A 23994-nucleotide genomic window follows, 5' to 3' on the forward strand; every position below is an offset into this window, starting at 1 on the left:
CAAGGAAAAAGCACTGCCCTGCCCCAAAATGATCAGCACTAATTCTTTGTGCTCTTACACGTGCTCAGCTTTCAAACATGAACAGTGCACACAGTCCCAGTGCTGTGTCAAAGGGACAAAAAAGGGAACATGTATTCCACAGGGATTTCATGGATTGTATTCATCTCCAAACCAAGCCTATTTAATTTGGAAAAGAAGGAAAAGGGACAGGGAGAGGGCTGGAACAGGGAACATCACAGGCAATAGCAAATAAAATTTACAATAAAAATATGCTTGCTTCCTTAAGCAATGGCTACCAGGGTCAGCCACACTACATGGACATTCCAAGCCACAGCAGCAGAGAAGGAGTATGTTAATCTATGAATGAGCCACACGCTGCCACCAACAAACAGATTTGAAGGAAGACACAAAGGGGGGCACACCTCGCCCCTCTGACCCAGCAGCAGAGGGGGTGAAGCACTCCCCTGGCCTGGAGAAGCAGTGGCAGCAGCAGTGCAGCCTCCCTCCTGCACAGTGCTGAAGGCTATTGGGCAGGAGCCACAGTCCAATATAATGAAATGCAGAGCTGGGTTGATTCTGATGAGAGGGCTTCTGGGCCCCGTGTCAGTCCTGGCACACCCTCACCGATGAGACCTGAGTGGAGGACACTTCTTCTCAATTCATGCAGAGCTCAGAACAGTGCTGATTTATTCTAGCATAAGCACCTGCCCTGCAGACCAGGGAGTCGCTTCGTAAGGAGTAAGTAGAAAAAAAACTCAGCAGGATTTTTCCAAGTTTATGAAAGCAGAAGGGATGACAGACCTTCCAAGAGGGGAACAAAAAAAAAAAAAGAAAAAAAAAAAAAGGACAGGGACGGTGTGTCCATCTGGGCTCTGGGATCCTCTCCCAACATGATGCAGCTCTGAGTTCTCTGCTGATGACAGTTCTATGAAGAGGGAAGGGCACAGCAGCACATCTCATCTCTTACAGCTGGTGGAGGGTTTGCAAGAGCATGTGGCGAGCAAATGAACAGGAATCAAGAGCACGGTTTGGTCTGTGGAAAGAGATTTAAAATGCTAAATATAAGAACTGCTTTGTATCTGACTTTAAATGAGCAAACACACGCTACATTTCAAACACCCTGGGCTTGCATGTGCAGAAGTCTATGTCTTTTCCCCCTGGTCATCTCCTCTGAAACCATTCCCTGATCTCTGCACAGATCACTGCTGCCCATCCAGAGCTTGCTGTGGAAAATTCTCTCTCCTGTTGCTGAGTCCAAGTCAGGATGACAACAGCTGAGAATCAGAACATTTATTTCCAAAGGTACGAAAACCAGCAGTGGATTGTTGATCTCTGCAGCCCAGTGCCTCAGTTCTGGTAGCTGGAAATGAGTGGGGGTGGAAGCCCCTTTCCCTCCCAGCAATGGAGTTTTCCATATAGATTCACTATTTAGGGCTCCAAAACACAGAATACAAGCCTGCTCCAATCTTTTCTTATCCAGTCACCTGCTACCTTTGACCTGATGGGGACTTTGGTTTCAGATTTTTAAAGAGGCTCTCCCTGCCCCAGAGTAACACCTGACTGTCTTTGCTGGGACACATTTTGGGGTGCCTTACAAACAGCCCCCAGAACCTGCAGACCATTGTCTGGAAGAGCCTGGCACAGACACTGCACTAGCAAGGTCTACCTCACACGGAAACCTGCTCCTTGAAACTAGATGATGGCACCATACAGTTACATCAGGAATAACATGGGACTAAAACTCCCTAACCTTCCCATCACCTCCCAGGAATGTATATTTCTGTGTCCACAGACTAGCTGTTCTCTGAGCATCACTGCAAGTTTTAGCAGTCTGTATCCATCCATTAGGGAACTTCCTCCAAATAGTTGCTATCCAATGTTTTCCACTTTTCTGAGAAAGGTAAAATTAATTGATTTTCATTCTCCTACTCCAACACAGCAGAAGAGCCTTAACAACAGTGCCTTCTACTCAATTTTGGAAAGAAGGGGGAGCTGAAATAAAGGTGGGAGTATCTAGGTATGAGTAAATAGTTCCTCTCTGGACTCACAGTACCTGGGCAAAAGCTGCAGAGGTTGTTTGGTACAGGGCATGCTACAGTTTAACAGAAGCACATTCTGGACCAGAGTTAACCCCTGTTTATCCACCCAAGAGACACTCAGTGCCCCACACTGAACAGACAGGACCCAATCACAACCAGCAGTTTATCTTCAAAGTAGCTGGGTGTGGTCTTTCAGCTGTCAATTTTGGAAGACCTGGCCCTGTTAGCAATGAGCAGGTTGATTTGGTCTGGCCAGCTCCCCATTTTTGGAAACAGAGAACCTGAACTGCCGATGTTGATCACAGACAAGCTCCCCCAGCCCCCTAACAATGATCCTCCCCTCACACTAAGCAGCCTTCCTGCTTGCTGTGGAGCTGAACTGCCTCCCACTCTATGCCACAGGCTATTGAAAGAGGCCAGTGATCCAGCAGCAAAGAGTAGCAAAAAAAACCAACCAAACAAAACCCAACAAACTCCAAACACCCACCAAAACCCCTCACACAAAACCACCACCACCTCCATCCAGCAAGTCACAGTGGGGCAGACATCAAGGTTTCCACCTAAAGAACTATGGAAAAGCACATGTGGATTCACAGCACCCTCTTGTGTCCAAAAAAAGAAAACAGACGGCATGACTGCAGCAGAGAAGATGGATGCTGCTTACAGCCCACGCCAATCATTTTATCACCATTTTTGAATGGAGACCACTACCCCCATCGTCACCAATTGTCACAAAGGAGTAGAACGCCTACTGCAGTAGTAAGCCCCTTGCAGCAAGAGGCAGCAGAGCTCTAACCTAAACAGCTACAAGAACATGACAGCTCTAGAAGCCCAAAAGAGCTATCCTGCAATCCTAAAGGAAAAAGCCTAGATGATGTCTCAAAACTGCATACCAGTTTGCTGCAATTGAAGGACTCGTGGTCTTGACAGAGTTGAAGTAGAATTGTTGCAGAAACAGCCCAGATGAGCTCTGCAGGTTAGCAGGTTAACCAATGAGAGGTTTGATTTAAGGCTAGGAATGTGTTTTTGTTCTGACTGAATACTAAGACAAGGGCTGTACATTAATCAAGAAGCTGTTTTAAAAGAACTTTGTGGTTCTTGAACTGCCCTGGCTCTCTCCAGGCAATTTAATAGCTGTTGTTCCCTTAGGGAAAGCATTTTAGGAAATACATACATTTCTAAAACACAAAGATATATTGCTTGTTTATAGTGTTGACTTAATTATGTTGCACAGGACATGAGTTTCCCTATGATAACAGCACAGCTTGCAACAGGGGGGCTTGCAAATCAGAGAAAGCTTCAGCTCCAAGAATGTCACAGCACCAGGAGCACTAGAGGCTTGGCATTAGCACCCTCACATACCTAAGACAGGCAGACAGACCTGCCTTCTACTGTGAGAGGCTCTTGGTGCTCACTCAACTTTTACACAACCTCCCCCCTCTTCTACTCGTAGTGAAATGTTTGTTTTGGATTCAGTGGAATTTTTTTTTATTCATTCACTAAGACCAGAATGTTACTTTTACTTTGTCACATACAGCATCAGCTACAAATTAAAAACATTTATTGGTATTTTGAATGCCTGGAGCCTGGTAGAGGCTCACACACACATACAGGGAGTGGGGAATAAGTGTCTGTTGTGAGCAAATTTGTTGAGAAAGACATGTCAAGTTGAGTTACAAGGCTACTCTAGGCACTGGAATCTGACATAAGCAATTAGAAGGGTCAAATGCACTGAACCAAAGGCCTCTTTTCTGTATTCCCTGCTTCAAGTGATTTAAATCCTGTTTGGAGGGCTGGAGCTGATAGACACTAAGTGGTACTTGTGATCAAGCTGGATCCTGCATAATTAGTGCCTGATTAAGTAAACCATCTTTTTCTTCATTGTTTTAGGGCTGGTATCGGATCCTGTGCTGTACGTATCTATTTGATCAACAAGCAAGATCAAAGGCACAGGCAGCAGAGCAGGAAACAGGAGAAATACAGTGATCTGTCTGGACAACTTCACATGGCAAGTCCTGATACTTCTTGCTTAAACCTATAATGACTGATTTGGAGGTATACACCTGTCCAGTTGGTAAAGCATTTGGCCATTGGCTTGTAACTGCTTAATTCTTGGAGGACCTCTAGGTTAGCATTTGCACATGTATAAACAAGCCAGGTACATAGTTTTACTTTCCAAAATTGACCTTAGGATGGCTGGCTGCTGGACACATTCCACTGTGACAGACCAGCTTTGACAGCTTCAGCCACACCAACGCTTGGAAAAATTCTTCCCTATCACAATTGGCCTGCTTCCCATCCCAGTGGAGCTCAGAAAAGACTGACTACCAGTACCTCACTACATCCCTCTCATCTGTGTTTCAGACTGACCACAAGTATTTGATACCTCTGCCTTTCACTGGCAAGAGATACGTGCATATTCCCCACACTGTGAAAACTGGGGAGGAAAGCTTAAGCCTCATCCTGTGACTTGTCCAAAAGGGGGTCTCACCCTACACAGCACGTGGTCCCCACTGAGCCAGCCACCAAGCTGTAAACAGATCTCAGACCTCTGCTGGTTTTGCCTGAAATGGCACTTTTTGACTATTTCTCCTCTTCACTGCTGAAGAGTAGTAATTAAGACTTCCTCTCTTGAGAGAAGTCTATTATTTGGTGTGGTTTTTTCTAAGTCACAACAATGCTGAAGTTCACACTGATTTAATCCAGAGGACATAAATGGCTTCCACATCTATTGCATTCACTATGCCCTAAGACATCAAAGAAACTGAAGTGGCTGGGGGTGTGGGCTGATTCTATACCTTTACTAGAAGTAATAACATTAAATAGAAGCAGCTTCTTCAACACTTAAAGTTTCTAATTTTATCAAAAAAACCACTAACGTTGTTGCTGTCACAGTGGGATCAGTTTCATTTAGGAAAAAAAATTGTGTTTTGCACTGTTTTTATCTGGTGTTCAGTGTTACAAAGCATGACAAGTCAGGTAGAGCTCTGCTGACCCTCATACTCAGAAGGATGATTTGGAGGGTGCAGTTAGATCCTGTGCACTCATAGTTCATTCAAGCACTGGCTAGAAACCCAGTAGGTTTCCTTAGTTTCAAAACACACCTCTCCTGTGACTGGCATTAGCAGTCTCTGCTTCAGAGCCAGTCAGTTGTAAACCCAGCTTTCCACTATTTCTTCTTTAGAATCAAGATTTTTTTTTTTTTTTTCCCCTCTAAACCTTGCATTCTGGAGTAAGCAAGATAAAAGTAGAGGCCCATTAAACTATTAATCCTTAACTTTAGAACAGATACTTAGTGAGCTTTAACCAAACAGCTTGTATGTAGCTATTAACCCTTCAACAGTTCCACTAGCTCCCATGGAGAAGACTGCATGGCAGGTACAATACTTACTTTGTAACAAATGCTGAGAGAACAGGGGCCAGGGATTTAGGGAAATAATCCTGCTGGACCATATAATTCAAAGTCATAAGAATACCATAGAGGCTTGGGACAGTTTTGATCTTCTCTTCACTCTAAGAAAAGGACAAAAAGATGGAAGTCAGACATCAGACAATCACTATTTTATTTAATCCATTGTAGCTCACAGAGGCAATGAATTCCCTGCTGAATTAAGTGCTGCTCTACACTGCAGGAGAGAAAGCTGCTCACTGGATTGAGTGCAATGTTCCTCAAGACAAAGGTAGCCGAGTCCATAGCCTCCCAGCACCAACATCTGAAATATGGCAGCATCAAGGACATTCTAGTACTTACCAACTGTCAGTTAGAGCCCAGTCATTGACAGCACCAACAACAGGGAAAGGGAAGTAAATGAACCTGCAAGTGGAACAGCCAAATCTTCTCAGAGGCCCTGTGTCACAGTGTTCTCCCAAGGAATTCCACCAACTTTGATTCATAAAGAATTTAGTTGCCTAAATTACATAATTCTTCCTTGCATTATTCTGTAGCTCGTTTTTATACCATCACCAGTTCTCCAGCAGCCTTCTTTCAAAACTTGATACAGTATTTACAGAACTGGTCTTACAATTATGTACAAGGTAAAGCTGATAGTCATCCCCCTGCTAACATGATGCCTAAGTTATTATTGCTCCTAACGTGATGATAACCTACATGTCCAAATGCTTACATTTTTCTCATTTATTTCTCCACTGCCATCCTAACTGCCCACAGAAGTTGTGGCTGCCCAATCCCTGGAAGTGTTCAAGGCCAGGCTGGATGGGACTTTGAGCAACCTAATGCAGTGGGAGGTGTCCCTGCCCATGCAGGGGGCTGGAACTAAGTGATCTTTAAGGTCCCTTCCAACTCAAACCATTCTGTGATTCTTCACTCTGTAGGCAGAATCTGGACCTGTGTTCCCAGCTGTCTGACCTTGTAGTTCCTGGTGCTAAGAAAATCTGCTGTTTGGGTTCACAAAGTGATGGAAGCTTCCCCCTCTTCACATACACCTAATTCATCACCAGTCCTCTATATCAGAGGACAAGCAAGCATCTGGCTGAACCTCAAAGGGTTTATTATCAATACCACTTCCTGGTCTGAAGCAATTCTTCTGGAGCACGAGTTTATGTTTTGTCTGTATCCCAAGTTGGATATTACCAGAAGGAAAAACATGAATCTAATCAAGAGCAGGCTGCCATAACATAGATTATGGCTATTCTGTGGTTTAGAATTGTCTTGGTCAAAGTTTCCATTCTCAGATTCTAGGTCTGGGGCAGTGAGAAACTAACTGTTGTAGCACCAGTAGGCAAGTGTTCCTTAACTTTGCAGAGAATCTCTTCCCAGTCATCTCACTGACAGTAGAACTACAGACATTCTAATGATATTTGCAGGTATCCTACTGACCCTCTATCTTTTCTTGTAAGAAAATTTATTCCATGTAACTACATATTTGACTCTAGTACTTGGCAAAGATACTCCAAAGCATGACACTGAATGCTACACAAGATCTAACACAAGTAGCTGGATATACATTTTTGAGCCACACAACTGAGAAATGCCCTGAAGGACCACATGGAAGACAAGACTCCTGGACACCGCTTTTTATAGACACCATAGCCCAGCAGCAGCACGATTTTCTTACCTGACCCTCCCTACCTTCAAGAAATGACTGAGAAGGCAGAGCATGTTAAGCAGAAGAGGTAAAAAGAGCTGACACCTTCTTCATCCAAGTGCAACCTTGCAATTTGCAATTTCTGCTGGACCTGCAGACTTCCATTGTCCCTGGGCATCAGGCATGCACAGGCACCCAGCTGCTTCCATGGCAACATAATTACCCAAAACCCAGCCAAGTCTGGTCTTCCATAGCCTAAACAGACCATAACTTAACTCTTTCCTGCTGCCTTACCTTAAGTAGTCCCATGTGGATCAAGAGGCTTGTGATGAATGCATCTGAATTAAATGTGGCAGAAGTGAAGGCTTTTCTCATCAAGGCGTCTAAAAATAAACACATACATCATACTAAACTATATAGAAAGGGGTGTTGTTACAGATTTTAAGATAAAGATTGATTATACAGGATCTCAAGAAATACCAGCTTTTAAATGAGCTTTGGGAGATTTGGAGTCTGCTAAGATCCTAGTTGTTTCTGTAGGTACCAGGTATAATCGCTGAAATAGATAAAACCCAGTTCTTAAGTATATAAAGCCTGATACAAAGGAAAAGGGGAAAAAAAAAAATATTGAAAAATCCATAGTTCCCACAGTACCAAGCTTCAGATGCAACCTGACCTCAGTCCTCTGCACTACAAAATGTGCTACTCAATGCATTTGAACATGCATGCTATGTGCATACATACATATGGTAACATGAAGTAGAGCAGCAAGAGTTGGAGCCTTGAACATTTTAAAGCCCAGTGAGAATTCATCTTTCATTTGAAACCAAAAAGAATGAGAACACCAAGAGAAAACCTGTTCAGCTGTTTACTGGCCTCCCTCAGGACCAACATTCTGGAAGCACAGGATAGGCTAAGTTCAGAATGAATCTCAGCTCTCACTGCATACAACAGCATGGCACAGTTTGATATTTCAGTATCTGGGGTTTCCTGCTGCCAGGGACAAAACAGCCCAATGGCCTGGTGCCCAGGAGCCCTCCTCTGCATCTCACTGGTGTCCTTCACACTAAAGCAGGTCACACCATGAAGTGAAAAAAGACCCAGTCACCTGTCGTTTCATGCACCGCTGTTTTCACCGGAGCTTCGTCTTTGAAGACCGAGGATATCCTCAGGAGTGTTGTAACTACTTTCTCTACATCCGATGTATCTGCCTGAGAGACAAGAGGAAAATAAATCAGGGGCCATTTAGTTCACTGCTCACCAGCTACAGCGGAGTCAATGCCAGGGCTGCGACAAGAACTCCAGCCATCAGCTGACCGGCACCAGTTTGGCCTTGGCCCTCTGGGAAGATTTAAGCAACACTGTGAAACAAAGTTACTCTGTGCAGAAGCTCTGGTGCCAGTAAAAGCATTAACTGCATCATCTGCTTCCGTAAGATTCCTCGGAGAAGATGGGGAGAAGATGCAAATCTAGGCCTCAAGAGAGAAGGTTATCACCTCTGAGGATTAAATGATACTGAAAGAGACCACGGGCTCACCCACCTGCTGAGCTATCAGCGTCGAGCACTTTGGTCCTAGTCGTAGCAGCTTCTCTGGTGATGGAAAAGCAAGGAACGTGGCAACGTCCACAGGAGGAGATGGCACCGGAGTTGAATCCTGAAACAGGCAGAACCCATCTCAAGATCACTCTTATAAGTGAATAAATTGTTTCAGCAGCAAAGGCATGCATGGCAGGTCAGGACACAGGTACATCAGGTCAGGATTTGTTCTATTGGAAAACTATTTGAGGCTGGAATGAGCCCAGAGTTAGAATAAGGCAGAATACGCTGGCACGACTGTGTGGCATTATACATACAAACTTCCCACCATTCTCTGGACATGGGAAGACTTTTTCTACCCATGTTTGTTAATTTCTACTTAGCCTCTCTCTCCATGCACGTGTGCACATGAACACTTTAACAAAACATGTTTCCAAGTAATCAATTTTCTTTATTTCCTGCATTTTATCTCCCTGAGCTGGTGCAACAGTGCCAGCCCATGCAGGAATGTGAACGCCTGCCAGGGTGTCAAGTTCAGACTCACTCTAGATCTCATCTCCACCTTTACTCTCCTCTCCAGCTGAGGAATAGGAACACATTTGGAAGTAAGCTTACTTGTGAATCAATTATCTTCTTAGGAGTCAGTGACTCCTGCTCTCCCTGTTCTCTCTCCTTCAGCTGCTGCTGCTGTTCCTCTTCCTCTTCCTCCTCCTCTTCATCTTCATCCTCCTCCTCTTCATCATCTTCTTCTTCTCCTTCATCATCACTAAGGTTTGAGTTACATGTTACATTAATCACACATTCGCAATTCCTGTACACTGGAACTCAATTTTTTTCAAGGACCAAAAAACCAGCCTCTCCTCAAGTCTTACTGCAAGAAATATTTCTCCATCTACAACAGATTAAGGGGACATTCAGGCTTCAGTCACCCAGTTGACACTGGCAAGCAAAGAGCGAGGAATGCAACCAGTAACTAAGACTAAGGTAAGTCCAGTAATGAAAACACACCACAAGGCTTATCTTGCTTAGGGAATCCCCTAATGGTGCTCCACACTGCACACTCAAACCAACGTCCATCTGCAATGTCACAGCTGTTATTTTAAAACAGATAGGCAAGTTAAAGCGTTGTTGAAAATTGTGGGGAAATTTGATTTAAACTACGATAGGCTGCCTACCTCAAAGATCCCAGCACAGTTGCCATATTGAAGCCTTCAAGGATCTCCTGGAGTTGCTCACATCCCTCTTCTCCCAGACAGTTACCTAGGTTGGTAAGGGAAAGGGAATAGATTTAACAGATGCAAGTTTGTTCTTGAAGATTTTGCTGTAGATTCTTGTCTCTCTCATTTCTCCAATTGAGTAGCTAGCAGTCACATCTGCACAACACCTTAGAGGCAGCAAATGCAGCCTTCAGTTACCAGAATCAAAGAGCTGTTAAACAACTTCCAGTAGCATTATACAGTGGTTGGAGTTAAACAACTTCCTTAATTTTTCAGTGTCTTTGAGAGGCTACCTGCTAGTTCTGTAAACACGGCTCTTGTTCTCAGCAATTCTAAAACAAGGACAGACAACACAGTAGCACTGAAATGCAGGGACCCAAGGTATGAACAGCAAAGGCCAACACTGGTCAAAAGTTCTCCAACTCTTCTGCAAAGACATGCACAGAGGTCTTTGTTTTCAAGCATGAAATACCTGAACAATTTTTAAGAAGTGTTACTGAAAACAGGTACAGGTATCAGTTTAATCCTTCCACCTTACAAGATGTACCAAAACTGCTTAACAATTAACTGAGTTCATGGCTTAAGAGAATTTTCAGGATATGACTGCCTCCTGCCCTCAGGTCATCCAAGTTCAGCTACTCTCCAAGTACCATTTTTCATTGCTGACAATTGCAAGACTAGAATATGTGATACCATCAACATTCTTCCTAGTGGCTTCTGTTGGGAGCAGACTAGACATACTTGGATCTAGCATTTACATACCATTGAGATCCAACTTCTCCAACTCTGCCTTATCTTCAATAGCTTCAGCAACAGTTAGAGCAGCATCTCGTTTGATCTCACAGAAGGACAAATTCAGCTCCTAAGAAGCAGAAGAACATTTGTTTGGAGAATTCCTGTTAATATCTATCATCTCCACAATCTTTGTGTGCTCACAAGTGTTCCAAAAAAGCTCTCATTTGAAGAGGCTCTTAGCAAAAAAAAAACCAAAAACACACTAACTTTTTAAGTCAAAATAAAACCTGACATATACTCCTAACTTCATATACCTAAGAAGGTGCACTTTGAAACATACAACTGTTAAGAGCAGCACTTCTGAAGGTAACCACTTTACTAGAATAGTCACAGAGACCAGACTATTCTGACTGCTCACCTAAAAAGGTAGCAGACATTTCAGCCCTCAGCAGCCAGAAAACTAGAGACCTTCAGTTATTCAAGGGTCACAAGGACATTCCATGATTCAAACACCAGTAAGTCTTACTGGAGAAGGGTGGCTATTGTACTAAATGGATTGCACATCTGTTTTTGAACACTTACATTGCAAGTTAAGGTCTTCAAAAAACAAACTATGGAGGTACCACTTCTGACAAACACAGCAGAGAAACAGTGTGGACAGACTACTAAGAGTGAAGTTATTCAACAACCAGGCACCATTGCCCACAATTCCACATGGTGCTAAATGAATCCTTTCCTGAGAAGAGGTTTAATATTAACAGCAAACGGGAAGCAGTCCTTGAACAGAATGAATCGGCTACAATTGCTTCATGCTACCCTCCCTTACCCACTTCTGCTCTAGAAAAAAATGATTTAACTTCTCTCTGTTCACCTCAATATCCCATTAGAGTCCTTGCTTATGTTTTCCTGGGAGATCCACACAAAAGTTCCAGCAGAACCAGCAGAAGCCTGAGCAAGGGATCTCACACTGTAAAGCACCTACTTCATTCTGTACCAGGTTCATATATATAAATAAATATTAGCACTCAGCTGAATGTTTGTCTTTGACTGTGAGCTTGCAAGATTAGGAATTGTGTCCAGCATCTGTCCCAGTGCAGCTGTGACCCATGGCAGGTGTTTCTAGAGATCCTAGTTTACTTACATTACTGACTGACTTAGGCCTGTCTAGAATTGTCAAATATGAGTCCTGTGCTAATACTGCTGCAGGAGGCTATGGTATTGCCAGAAAACTAAAAATATTTGGACCTTTGATAGATGCCCTAACGATAAAAGCATGAACTGTATGAATTTGGAAAGGCTAGAGATTACAAGCTGTTCATGAAGAACATCTTAGTCCACACCCATGACCCTCTCAGAGATTCTGAAAACAGATACTTCCATTATCAGATTTCCTGAATAGCACTTGCTGAGCTGAACCAACAGCTTCAAAAACAAAGTGGAGTCTACACAGGTCACTGGTACATGTCCACATAGAATAGTCTCAGCTGGATGTGGTGATGTCACTATTCTACAGCACAACTTACTGCCTTCAAGCTGTGAGCACAGAGCCTGCACTGAAGTGAATTCCACTTTAAAATAATCAGTAATGGTAGGAGGACAGACAGAAAACAGGAAATGGGAAAGGAGGCATTTTCAAAAAAAAATGCAAATCTGAACAGCAAGATGACAATACCTTTAATTTATGAAGCCCCTCTTTAACAGCATCAGCAATAGCAACAGCACCCTTTGAACGCACGAGGCAATCTCCAAAGTTGATCACTTCAATCTGTCGAAGCGCCTTCAGAGTCTGCAAGATAGCACAAATTCCAAAGTGCAGACATGCAAGTAAATGAATGTCATGTCAATCCTGGAAGTTCATTTTTCTTAATGCAGCATGGCATGTGGCTCCACCAACACAGAAGTGCTAATGCTAACCATATTCAAGAAGACTGGGAGGCAGAAGACAAACTCAAACCAACTGCTTAGAACCACTCACCTCTGCCATGGCCACAGCTCCCTTCTCTGTGAAGGTGTTGTCATTCAGGTTTATAACCCTAAGCAGTGGGTTGATAGCAAAGGCCTGGGCCAGGGCTGTGATGCCAGGATGGTTAATTCCATTTTGTGGCATATGGACCTCTTCTAAAGTCCCAATGATCTGGAAAAAGATGCAGATAAGAAAAAACAACTCTCAGAAAACACATTTCAACTGAAAAATATAGTGTCCCACTCTTTAGGATTTGCTTAAAATTGCTTTCCTCCAATTCAAAACTCCACTAGCTCTTCTATATAGAACTATTTACCAGCAATTATATCCCAAATCTAAGTGAAACTGCAGGTTTGTGGCAAGTGTCAGATTAATATAAAGCCCCTGATCCTGAGTCACAGGGAACAACCTCCCAGCATGTCTGTTCTAGGCTATGTTAAAACAATAGTTTGTCACCTGTGGTTCAACAACCTTGAAAGAGATCAAGCAACATCAGTGGATACAGTGTTTTTTAAATTAAGACCTACATTTCAACCTAACTACAGAAACAAACTCAGAAGAAAATTAACATGAAGACTGTTTATGGACTAAAAAGCCTGTCACCAAACAGAGTAATGAATCCCATTTTGGTAGAGCCATTCAGTCTGAATTCCTCACAAATCACCTTATCTGTTTCTCAAATATTTAAGAACTTATATTTTTGCCATGATTGCTATTAAGTCAAAATCACACCCAGACAGCTCTTGATAACAAAAACCCAAACTTTAACCTGCAATATAATTGTTAATACACCTGAAAATACGCATTATAATTCAGAAGTTGCTTTTAGCAGAAGTGGAGGAAGGAAAAGGAAAGTAGGTGGCCCCAACCACAGTGAATTCTCTTCCTCAAACATAAGTGCAAGATGGCCAGTGACAGCTAGAGGAAGCTAGGCACCACTGAGAGCCCTCATGGGATGATGCTGGCAGAAACATGAGGTTGATTTTGCCAGATGATTGAACAACCAGGCAGAAAAGCACACAAGAGGTCAGCTGCCTCCGTGCCAGATAACCACCATTAGCACAGAGGGAGGAGAAGAAATAAGACTACTCCTAATCTACCCAGCACATGACTATTTCTCCCTCAGATAACTACTTTACACTGCCATTAGTTTTGTGTTTGGAAACTTACATCACATAAACATTCAGTCACCAGTTCTATTTGCATTTGTTAAAGATTCCAGCTTCAGCAGTAAACAACATGACAACTTTAGTGAACTAACAACCAGCCACTGTCTCCAAGCTGAGCCAAGCTCTGTGTGCACTATCTTTAACATTAGCACTTAAGCACACCTTGCTCCAATTTGCTGCCAAGAAGCTCCGGTCTGGTACTCACCCCAAAGGCTTCAGCCAGGGCAGTGGCACCATCATTCTCCAGGCGATTTCTGCCAGCCACAAATATTTTCAAAGCAAGAGGCTTGCCCTGGGCACTTGATTTCCTGTGACATTCTTTCAGAGCAGCTGCCAGTATCTAGAGATAAAACAAGAAATTTCTATGACCTCGGCATCTCATTCTGAAGGAATCCAAATTTTGTATTGTATATATCCAGCTCTCAAGAAATACTCTGTTTGCTACTGAAATGCATCTCCTTCTTCAGCAGAATGTACAATAAACACATTGACCCTATCAATTATGTCAGTTATTAATTGAAATAAGTAACATTTTGGGGAAAAAAAAAAAAAAAATCACATAAAAGAGAACGAAGTGGAATAAAACCAGAGTTTAGACAACACTGAAACAACAAGATTTTGAGAAAACCACATCCCAAGCAGTCAGCCTGTCCTTGAGACATAGGCCTGCAAGACAGATGAAAGGGATGGGCAGGAGCACTCCCCACAATTTATCTTGGTGATAGCCTTGAGCACTAGGTAGAAAACACTAATTGGATGCATCGTATTAACATCTCATCAGTACATTAATGTACTATTAGCACACTAAAATACCCAACCATAAGGCTACTAACAAAAAGCTTTCTACCCTTTGAGCACGTGTGATGAAATCTTTAAGCACAATCACTTTAAATGGAAGTGAAGAACTAAGTTAACCAGTCATGTATACAAGTGACAGAATATAGTTAGACATAAATTAATTTTATATGTTTCTGTGTATAAAAGTAGCACTTGCGTTTCAGGAAGCTGAGCCAGCTTTGTGGAACACCACCCTCCTTCCTTTTCTGTGCAGAAGTGGAAATTAAAGCAAACATTTTGACTCTGTGTGTGGATCCACTTATTGCACAGGGGGTGATGGGCCCCACTTTTGGGACAACATTAAGAATATTCATTTATGTAACAGGCAAACATACAGGGTCTGATGATAACAGCTAGTCCTGGTTTTCTGCATCATCCAACAGGCATCCTTCAGGACTAGGATTGGTAACACTGTTCTTTCAAATCCAAGGCTACTAGCTCTCTTGACAGGGAATCTAATTTTTAGGATAGAACTATTTTCCTATCCTGGAAAACCAGATGGGCTTTTCATAATTCAGAAATGTACCCAAGAAAACATGCACAGGGAAGGGATCTTGAGACTGGAGAAATGGGCCAACAAGAATCTCAAAATTAGTCTGGTTGGAAAAGACCTTTAAGATCATAGAGTCCAAGCATTAACCTAACTCTACCAAGTCCAGTGTAAAACCATGTCCCTTAGCACCACCTCTACACATCTTTTAAACACCTCCAGGGATGGTGATTCAACCACCTCCCTGGACAGCTAGTTCCAGTGTTTGACAACCCCTTCAGTAAAGAAGTTTCTTCTAATATCCAATCTAAACCTCCCCTGGCACAACTTGAGGCCATTTTCTCTTGTCCTATCACTTGCTATTAGGGAGAAGAGACCAACCCTCACCTCCCTACAAGTGTAGAGTGATAAGGTCTCCCCTCAGCCTCCTCCAGACTAAACAAAGCCAGTTCCTTCAGATGCTCCTCATAAGATTTTTTCTCCAGACCCTTCACCAGCTTTCTTACCTTTCTCTGGACTTCCTCCAGCACCTTAATGTCCTTGTAGTGAGTGGCCCAGAACTGAACACAGTACTTGAGGTGTGGCCTCACCAGTGCCAATTACAGGGGGAGAATCACTTCTTTACTCCTGCTGGCCACACTATTTCTGGTACAAGCCATTATGGTATTGGCCTTCTTGACCACCTGGGCACACTGCTGGCTCATATTCAGCTGATCGTCAATCTCCAGGTCCTTTTCCTCCAACAGCTTTGCAGCTGCTCTTCCCCAAGCCTGTAGTATTGCCCGGGGTTCTCATGACACAAGGGCAAGACCTGGCACTTGGCTTTGTTGAACCTCATACAATTGGCCTTGGCCCATCACTCCAGCCTGTCCAGGTCCCTCTGTAGAGCCTTCCTACCCTCAGGCAGATCAACACTCCCCACTCAATTTGGAGTCACCTGCAAAATTACTAAGGGTGCACTCAATCACCTCATCAAGAAAGGCAGATGTTTACAGGGAAACGCAAAGTCTTACAAATGGGGAGGAATAATTTGATATAGCCAGCATAAGCTGGGGGTCAACTGGAGGCAAAATAGCTTGGCAGAGAAGGACCTGGGTGTCCTAGTGAGTGAGAAGTTGACTAGGAACTAGCAATACATGCTTGCAGCAAAGAAAGCCTACTGCGCTGCCTTGGGAAAAGCACTGTCAGCAGGTCAAGGGAAGTGATCCTTCTCTGCTCAGCATCCAAGTGCTGTCCCCAGTTCTGGGCTCCTACATGGACATAGAGGGATGAGCCCAGCAAAGGGTCCCAAGAATGACAAAGAAATTGGAGAATTTTACATACTGTAAGAGCCCCGAGAGCTGGGATTATTCAGGCTGGAGAAGAGAAAGGTCTGGAGGAGATCTTATCCATGTGTAAGAAACACTCAGAATACAAGGGTGAGGGGCAGGGGGAGAAGTTGCTGCAAAGAAGGCAGAGCCTGACACAAACGCACACAAACCAATGCAGAGAAAATTCTGTTCAAACACACAAACCCTCCTTCCTTTTATTACCGTGAGGGTTGTTAAACAGTGGGATAGATTATCCAGAGAGCCTGTGAAGTCTTCATCCTTTGCGATATTAAAAACCTGACTAGACACAGCCCTGAGCAACTTGGTCTAGCTGCCTTGTGCAGTGGAGTTGAATTACACAATGACCAAAGATCCCCTCCAACCTCAACCATTCAGTGATTGTGTGTAGGGCTGCCTGAAGCCAAGTCCTAGCTCTGACCTCATTCCCATTAAGGAGACAACCCTTACCTTCCCACCACCAATGCCCATGCCACAGTTATTGAGCTTGAGTTCCTGCAGGGTGTAACATGCAGGGCTCTTCAGCAGCGCCTCAAAGCCACGCACACCGTCTGGCCCAAAGGCATTGTCACTCAGGTCCAGCTCCACCAGCTGGGCTCCAGCAGTGATGAGCGCATCCCCCAAAGAGTTCTGTAAGGAAACAGATGGCAGTGGGTGGAAGGGAGTGGATTGACTTTTAGTGACAGCATCACTGCAGTGGCTAGGTGAGCTGGTGATGCTGCAGAAGATTTCCACTTTGAAGACATTCTGCAAAGCTGCAGGGAGAAATAAAGCTTTACGGCTAAAGCCAGAGAGGTTGTTGTGCAAATGAAGCTAAAGATAACCACAAGGCAGTTATCAAAAAACTATACATCTCTTTAGGTCAAACACACATTTTTCAAAGTGAGTTTTCCCCCTACATTGATAAAAGAAATATTGTTCTCATTCTGTTGAGTCCATATTCTTGCTTCACAGGACTCAAGAAGGCAGGGAGCTCTGTAATGCTCTTGGAAGAAGTGCTAATATGCTTTTATTAGGAAGTTTAGTTCCCATTCCAACTATCAGATCTCAAGATGTTTTCCCCAGCAACAAGCTTCTTCACTAGCGCAGACTTGCATCTGGCATTTTACCAACTCTCCTCCACCTCATACAGAACAAGCGAAATAGAATCACTCACCTATTCTAAGACACTAAGTGAGAAAAGCATAGAGAAAGATCAGCTCTGTACTAAAAAGCATGAGTCAGCACTCTCAGTTCTCGTTTTTACTTACCAAAGCAGGAGGGATCTCAGACCTTAACCTCCCTGTGAACATGTCACTCCAATGACACCTCTAAAATAAGACCATACAGATAAAGACCATTAATAATATTTAGGACAACAGAGCTTTACATACACAATCTGCACTGCATCACTCAGGACAGCCTGTCTGCCTTCCCTTGGGCTTGTCATTTGATTGTACTGAAGAGCTACAAGAATTAATGTTACAATTACTTGACCTGCAAGGACATAAAGCCACTGAAATAGACATTGTAAATAATACTGTACAAGAATTCTTGGTTGCACTCAAATTGCAATTCTTTTATCCCGAGAAAATGACCACAGGAAAACACAGCAGGAAACTGAAGGATACATTAGGAATGCAGATTTTACTGAGGCATGGAGCTCAACAATCTGGACTTGCTTGAAAAGCCACATTTGGGTGATTAACATGAATCAATGTTTTATACTCCTCTCCTGCAAAGGACACTGCCTCTAGCAGCACAGCAGTCTCCTAACACTAGGCTAGAACAGGAACAGGGAAAATTAGCTTGGCTGTGGAAAAAAAAAACCTGGTGCTTTTCCTCTTATTTCTTCCCTGCTCAGACATTCTCTGAAGACTCATTCAAAAGATCTGATCACTCATCAGAAGATATGACCCAGCTTTTCCATTGGAGTTTTAAGTTTTGTTGTCACAGTTCTTTGCTCACAGACGCTGCCTCTGCAGAGAGGCTCTTCCTTGCACAGCTTCCCAGCTTTAAGATTGGAAGCCTTCTGACCAGAACAGTTAGTTAGGAATGCAGAAAGTGTCCTCATTATCCCAAAACACTCAAGTACTGCCATGTTTTCGTACAGTTGTTCTTCCTACTGGAAGAACCACCAAGCAAGCTTTGGGGCTAACTCAAGGCAGGCTCTGCAGGAAAAGCATAGATAGGCCTCTAGTATTTCCATATTCCTTCTTGCCCTTCTCCACCACCCACTTGAGGACCTCACCTTGAGCTCTGATTTCTTCTCCAAGGCTTTAGCGATGACCTTTGCTGCCTCCACACCCACAGTGTTGCCTTCCAGGCGCAATGCCTCCAGGCCATCAAATTCCTCAATTTGTTTGATCACTTCTTCAGCTGGAAAAAATCAAATAGTCCAGTTGGCCTTTTAACTATCATCTTAGGTACCACCATAACGCTCTGGTGCGGCAACACTTGCTCAACTCTACCCTTAGCAAAAACAACTGAACAATATTATCTGAAAGAATCCTGAAGCATCAATGGAGGACACAGCTAAAATGTCAGGTCACTAGACAGAACATTCTCTATTCCCCACCCTGCCTTTTCAAAATTTATTTCTAGTTCTGTTCTCTGACAGCCATCCTCCTATTTGCAGGAGTTTCCTTACCTAATCCTTAGTAAGTTCCCTCTGTCATTCAGCACATAGTTTACTGTAAAGTTTTATATGCACCTATTAACAGATGCCTTGAAAAATGTCAGGAACTTTTGATCCATATTTGCAGTTATGCTAAATAAAACAAAAGGTAGGACTGTTGAAAGTAGAAATGGACTGACTATAGGAATATTGGGGATACCTGATTGATTAAAGGAAAATTAGAATTAATTGTATAAAAGTTCAAGTTTGGGCAAACTGAAAAATGCTTGACATAAGTGACTTAGATTAGCATGAGTACCTGGAGTGATAAGGCCTTAGGCCAGTTTTAATTAAAGTTTAGCTGAACTCCTTTGATTGAACCTTAGTTAAACTTTTACTGTGCCACCTGGAATAATATTGAAACAAGATGTAGACAATGAGATAATTACCCAAAATGATCTTATAACATGGATAAATTGAAACCTAGGTTTGAGAAATTGGACTATTGAAGAATTATCCTGACAAGAAGTAACTGGAGGAGAACGAAGGGAAATTGTCCTGACAAAAAAAGACTGATGGAGAACAGAGTCCTCAAACACAGGAGGGTAGAACCAATCAAAAAGGGAAGATGTGAAAGATAATTAGATGAGCAGTTGCATGAACAAGAACATGCTCAGATTGTGAGGCCTTAAAAGGCTCAGGTAAAATAAGAAGGCACCCAGCTCAAGCTGCAATAATCTGACCCTGTGACAGAACTGAGGGTCCAAACTCTTCTTTATGGTCAGAGGCTAAGTCTGGATCCAGCTGCGCCTAAACTCCTCTAAGAAAGCCTAGAAAGCAAGGGGGTACAGTCTGAATCTCATGACTTGGCAGAAGAGTCATCCCAGACTTATTCAACAAGGAGCTGAATTGCACATGCCTGCAAAGATGCAAGGACTAAGCTAAAAGTTGATGGGAATTGCTGTCACATAAATGGGAAGAAGTACACTGACTGACCAAAGTAGATGTCTGTTCAGCAAATATGTCAGGGTGGAACAAGTTAACTCTAGACTAATCCTATCCAAGACACAGGAGCAGGCTGCAGACTCTGTCACTTGTCATCATTCCCAAGCTCTAAGGCCTTTCCCCGTAGTTCACTGGCTTTGCACTTCTAAATTGGCAATTAAAAAAAGCATCACCTTTGGAATCAACAAAAAAAGCACACGTTATAGCAAATAACTTATCTGAAGAACATGCGCTTTCTTGACATAGAATAAATGTTGCTCTAAGGATATATACATGTTTTCTGGATATTTACCAATTATCAGTAAATACAAGAAATTTTTAATTGGGAAACACGCTATGCACCAGCAAAAAAGAGTCCAGGATAAAACCCAACAAGATCAGAATGTGGGAATAAACTGGACTACTGCAGCAGACTAACATATTAGCCCATTCCTCCGTGCAGATCTTTGAAGCATCAACTTGTTCCAACTGCTGTTGTGCACTTGTTTCTCCTTTTTAAAGGGAGAACTGACTTCTAATGCACAGTGACTGTCAAAAGCACTTGGAGAGAACAGTGAGAACAGAGGAATCACACAACAGAGAGCCAAACTCCAATTCCACCAGCTGTAGTACTGCCAGTATGGCAGGTCAAAGCAGGGTACAAGAAGGGAAGGAAATATTTCTACCAGAGGCAGCTGTAGCTGGAAGACCCTTCCATCACAGCTAATACTCTGAAAACTTGGCCATGCAGGATCAGCAGCAGGTTTACAAACAAATTTTATAGGATGTCAGGGTATTTTCTCTTACCATCTTCAGCTGTATTGAGTTTAAGGCTCTGGCCTTTAAAACTCAGTTGTCCACCACCCACTTTGGTTTTGGCAAGTGACTCCGCAAGCTTAGTGATGTCTTCTGATGCCATTTTCCTGCTTTCCCTAATGTTAAGAGCTGCCAATTAAAAGAAACTGTCAATATAAAAAAAAACTACAATACATCATGTGTATGAATAATCACATTTATTTGAACACTAATGTGCTTTTTGTTCTTGAGATACCTAATTGAGTTTTCAATGTCACAAGTGTTTTCCCCGCTGCCCGCTTACGGCAGCCAGACTAGATTAATACCCCAAGGCCAGCCAGTCAGATGGTGTTGCTTCTTCCAATACTGATGAAACTTGGGTTTTGATGGAGTTTTTACACTTCATAAATAACTAGTAGATAAAACTATGGATTAAGGCCACATGGAGACATTACTCTTTGCAATTGAAACACAGCATCCCCTCCCCTTACCCTGTTCTTTAGTTACATACACTGCACACTTTCTCTGTTCTCCAAATCAAGCTAGGATGAACACAACAGTTTTTCCTTTCAGTGATAGTCCCAGCAGTGCCCTGTCAGCACAGTTCTAGAACCAATGGGCTGCTGAAAACATGACGTGTGCTGCATCCAAAACTCCATCTCAGGTTTGTGGGTTCCCTCCTTTCCCATGTCCCACACACATTAACCAGCTAGCTATGCCTAGTAGCACCTGCACAGCACTATTCAGTGTCACTGTGTGAAGTAACTGGTCTCCAAGTTAACTGGAGCTAACTTTACTTTTTAAATACCTTATCACCCTACCATGTTAAAAAAAAAAAAAAAAGACAGTTCTGTTGTACTATGATGCTCTTCCATACCCCACAGGTGTACTACTCACTGCCTTTGCTTCTCTTTAAATTCCCTTTTACTTTCTTCACCTTACGCACAAGCTACTTCCTAATTTCAATACAGGAATTCCTTATCACATCCTGAAGCATGTTTAATTGCAGCCACGCCCAATTGCCAACCTACCAGAGGTCTCTCTACTGCTAGTTCTTCCGCAGGGAAAGCTTCAATAAAATAAAATAAAATAAAATCGAAGAGTTAGCATGCTTGGCGAATAAAACCAAGATCTGGAAACGTCTGAGGTGAGGTTTCCTCAATACTTGGAAGACTGTATGAAGCTGTAACGCTTTCTCACGGTCAAAAAAAGCCAGCAGCAGGTCGAGCAGAGCGCTTTAGTTAGGACCCTCCGTCCAGACCAAGAGCCGAGACGCCGGCCGCGCCGCACCGAGGGGGCAGGAGCCCGCTCTGCGCCGCCCCCCCCCGGCCCGGGGGCGCTGGGTGACAGCCCAAGGTTGCCGCCAGCCGGGCCCGGGCAGGTGCGGCTCCGAACCCCCACGGGGAGGTCGAGGGCCCCTCTCCCCCTCCGAGGAAGGCTCCGAGCCCCGGCCCCGCCGCCCCCCACGTGACCCCACCCGCGGGGAGGTGCCCCCCCCCTCCCCCCCTCCCGCCCTCCCTTCCCGCGCGCGGGAGCCGCGAGGCGGCGGCGTCACCCCCGGCAGGAAAGAAGCGGGGAGGGGGGGGGGGGGGGGCAGTCTGCGGGAGCGCCTCGCCTCCCGCACACGCCTCCCGCACACCCCCCTCCGCTCACCTCCGCGGCGCTGGGGATCCGCCGCCGGCTGCCGAGGGAGCGCGCTGAAGCGAGGCGGCCCCGAGCCCTCACGCCGCCGGTGCCGAGGGGGGAGGAGCAGGAGGAGGGGGGGGGGGGGGGATGGGGAGGCGGAGGATTTGAAAGCCGGCAGTTTTCTCCTCCCCGGCGGGATTGGCTGCGCGGCGGCTCGTCACGGGGGCGCGGTCCCGTCACGGGGGCGCCGCTCCGGGCCGGGCGGGCCGCCTGACGCCACAGGCCGCGTGACGCCACCGGCCGCCGCGGGGCACGCCGGGACGCGTAGTCGCGGGGGGACGGCCGGCATGGCGGGCGGGAGGCGGCCTGGGCCGGGCAGGGCCGGGCAGGGCAGGGCAGGGCCCGCTGGCCCCGCGGCCCGCGGTGCGAGCGAGGGGCCCGGGGGCAGCGGCCTTTGTCCCTCCAGCGCCTCCGCTCAGTGTCACGGGTGTGTGCCCCAGCCGTGCGGGGAGGGTGCTGCCTTAGGAGCTGTGAATTGCGCTGCAGGCCTCCCACGTACACGCGGATGGGACACCAGTGACTTTTTCTCTGCGCCCTCGCCGAGATAATGTCTCCGGAGATCTCATCTTTGTACGGACGTGCTGCTGTCAAACCTTTCTGCTAAGGAAAGCATTTCATCCAGGAGTGCAGAGTCATTCCTACTTACGGATGCAAAAAGCATCCTTTGCTTGATGGCTTTGTGTGTACGTGGTGTGTGACAGGTCCTTTCTGAATATAGAAATAAAGGTACCTCTGATAGGATCGGGTGAGCTGTGCACAAACCCGCTTGTTCCTGCAGGGCGTTTGCACAGGTCCTCGACAGGCAAGCCCTTCTCTCCCAGCTGCGACCTACAGGCATCATTTCAGGTGACATCCACAGGTACCTGGTGAGCTCAGCACTGAGGTGCGTAACAGGCTGGACTCATTCTGCCATTTGGTCCCAAAACATAAGGGGCATTTTTCATTCTCTCACAATAGTCCCAAATGTAACCTTAAGAAACAATATTGAAAGCTTATACAAGCCCAAGAACAGAATGTCAGTAATTCTCACAGGGTGACCTGGAAGACTGCGTTGACATTGAAGGGCATGGTAAATCTTCTTCATTCTAGGGGAATGCAAAAAGCAATTAAGTTTCTTTATGGAGCATGACAGGTGAAAGAATAAAAGCCATACACCGGTACAGCAACCAGATAGATGGCTTGAGCAAAAGCTTGCAACTGAAGAAAATTAAGAAGCTGAGGCACTGACTAGATTACAGTTGTATGTGAGAAGCATAAAACTGCCAGAAAAACACAGGTCAGATGGGGGAATAAATTAGTGTGATCTGAGGAAGGAGCTTGCACTTGGAAAATATAAGCAAGGCATTTGGCACTTTTTGTTAGTTCCTCAGCATCGTATCAGATACATCTGATTCCCTTCTCTGTTTTTCTCCCAGAGGGAGAGAATAAGGTCTTTAACTTTGGATGCAGCTATATGGGAAGGAAGCTGTATTGTGCCATGTGTGTAGGATAGATCCATAGATTCATTCCCCTTAAAATAATAGCTTTACAAATCTAAGTAATTATTGTAACACTGTAATAGTTCATAGCAGGG

General features: G+C 44.5%; 1 protein-coding gene across 3 annotated transcripts; it reads right to left on the minus strand.

The window, feature by feature from the left end:
* Positions 1-762: 762 nt before the first annotated feature.
* On the minus strand, positions 763-22480 carry RANGAP1 (Ran GTPase activating protein 1). 3 transcript variants are annotated; one of them, XM_051636307.1, is made up of 17 exons: positions 22389-22477; positions 21767-21804; positions 20748-20885; positions 18591-18718; positions 17611-17670; positions 16811-16990; positions 13911-14045; positions 12549-12707; positions 12246-12359; positions 10601-10700; positions 9797-9881; positions 9237-9387; positions 8626-8739; positions 8193-8295; positions 7379-7467; positions 5431-5552; positions 763-1033 (listed from the first exon to the last, which is right to left on the minus strand). In XM_051636307.1, exons 3-17 carry the CDS (start codon positions 20857-20859, stop codon positions 964-966), a joined length of 1722 nt encoding a protein of 573 aa, XP_051492267.1. In that variant the 5' UTR covers positions 20860-20885; positions 21767-21804; positions 22389-22477; the 3' UTR covers positions 763-963. The 3 variants fall into 3 exon arrangements, with proteins under 3 accessions (XP_051492267.1, XP_051492283.1, XP_051492276.1); XM_051636323.1 differs by lacking the exon at positions 21767-21804 and having other exon boundaries at positions 22389-22480; XM_051636316.1 differs by lacking the exons at positions 763-1033; positions 5431-5552 and adding an exon at positions 5566-5853.
* Between the last annotated feature and the right edge of the window lie 1514 nt (positions 22481-23994).

The sequence above is a fragment of the Apus apus genome, chromosome 1 (assembly GCF_020740795.1).
Source record: "Apus apus isolate bApuApu2 chromosome 1, bApuApu2.pri.cur, whole genome shotgun sequence".
Classification (NCBI taxonomy): Eukaryota; Metazoa; Chordata; class Aves; order Apodiformes; family Apodidae; genus Apus; species Apus apus.

Coding starts and splice junctions, on each gene's coding strand:
- RANGAP1 (XM_051636323.1), bottom strand. CDS start 20,859: ATGGCATCAGAAGACATCACTAAGCTTGCGGAGTCACTTGCCAAAACC. Junction 16,991..17,610: donor CTGAGATCCCTCCTGCTTTG/GTAAGTAAAAAC, acceptor GTTTCCTTACAG/AACTCTTTGGGGGATGCGCT. Junction 5,553..7,378: donor TCCACATGGGACTACTTAAG/GTAAGGCAGCAG, acceptor TCCTTTTCTTAG/AGTGAAGAGAAGATCAAAAC.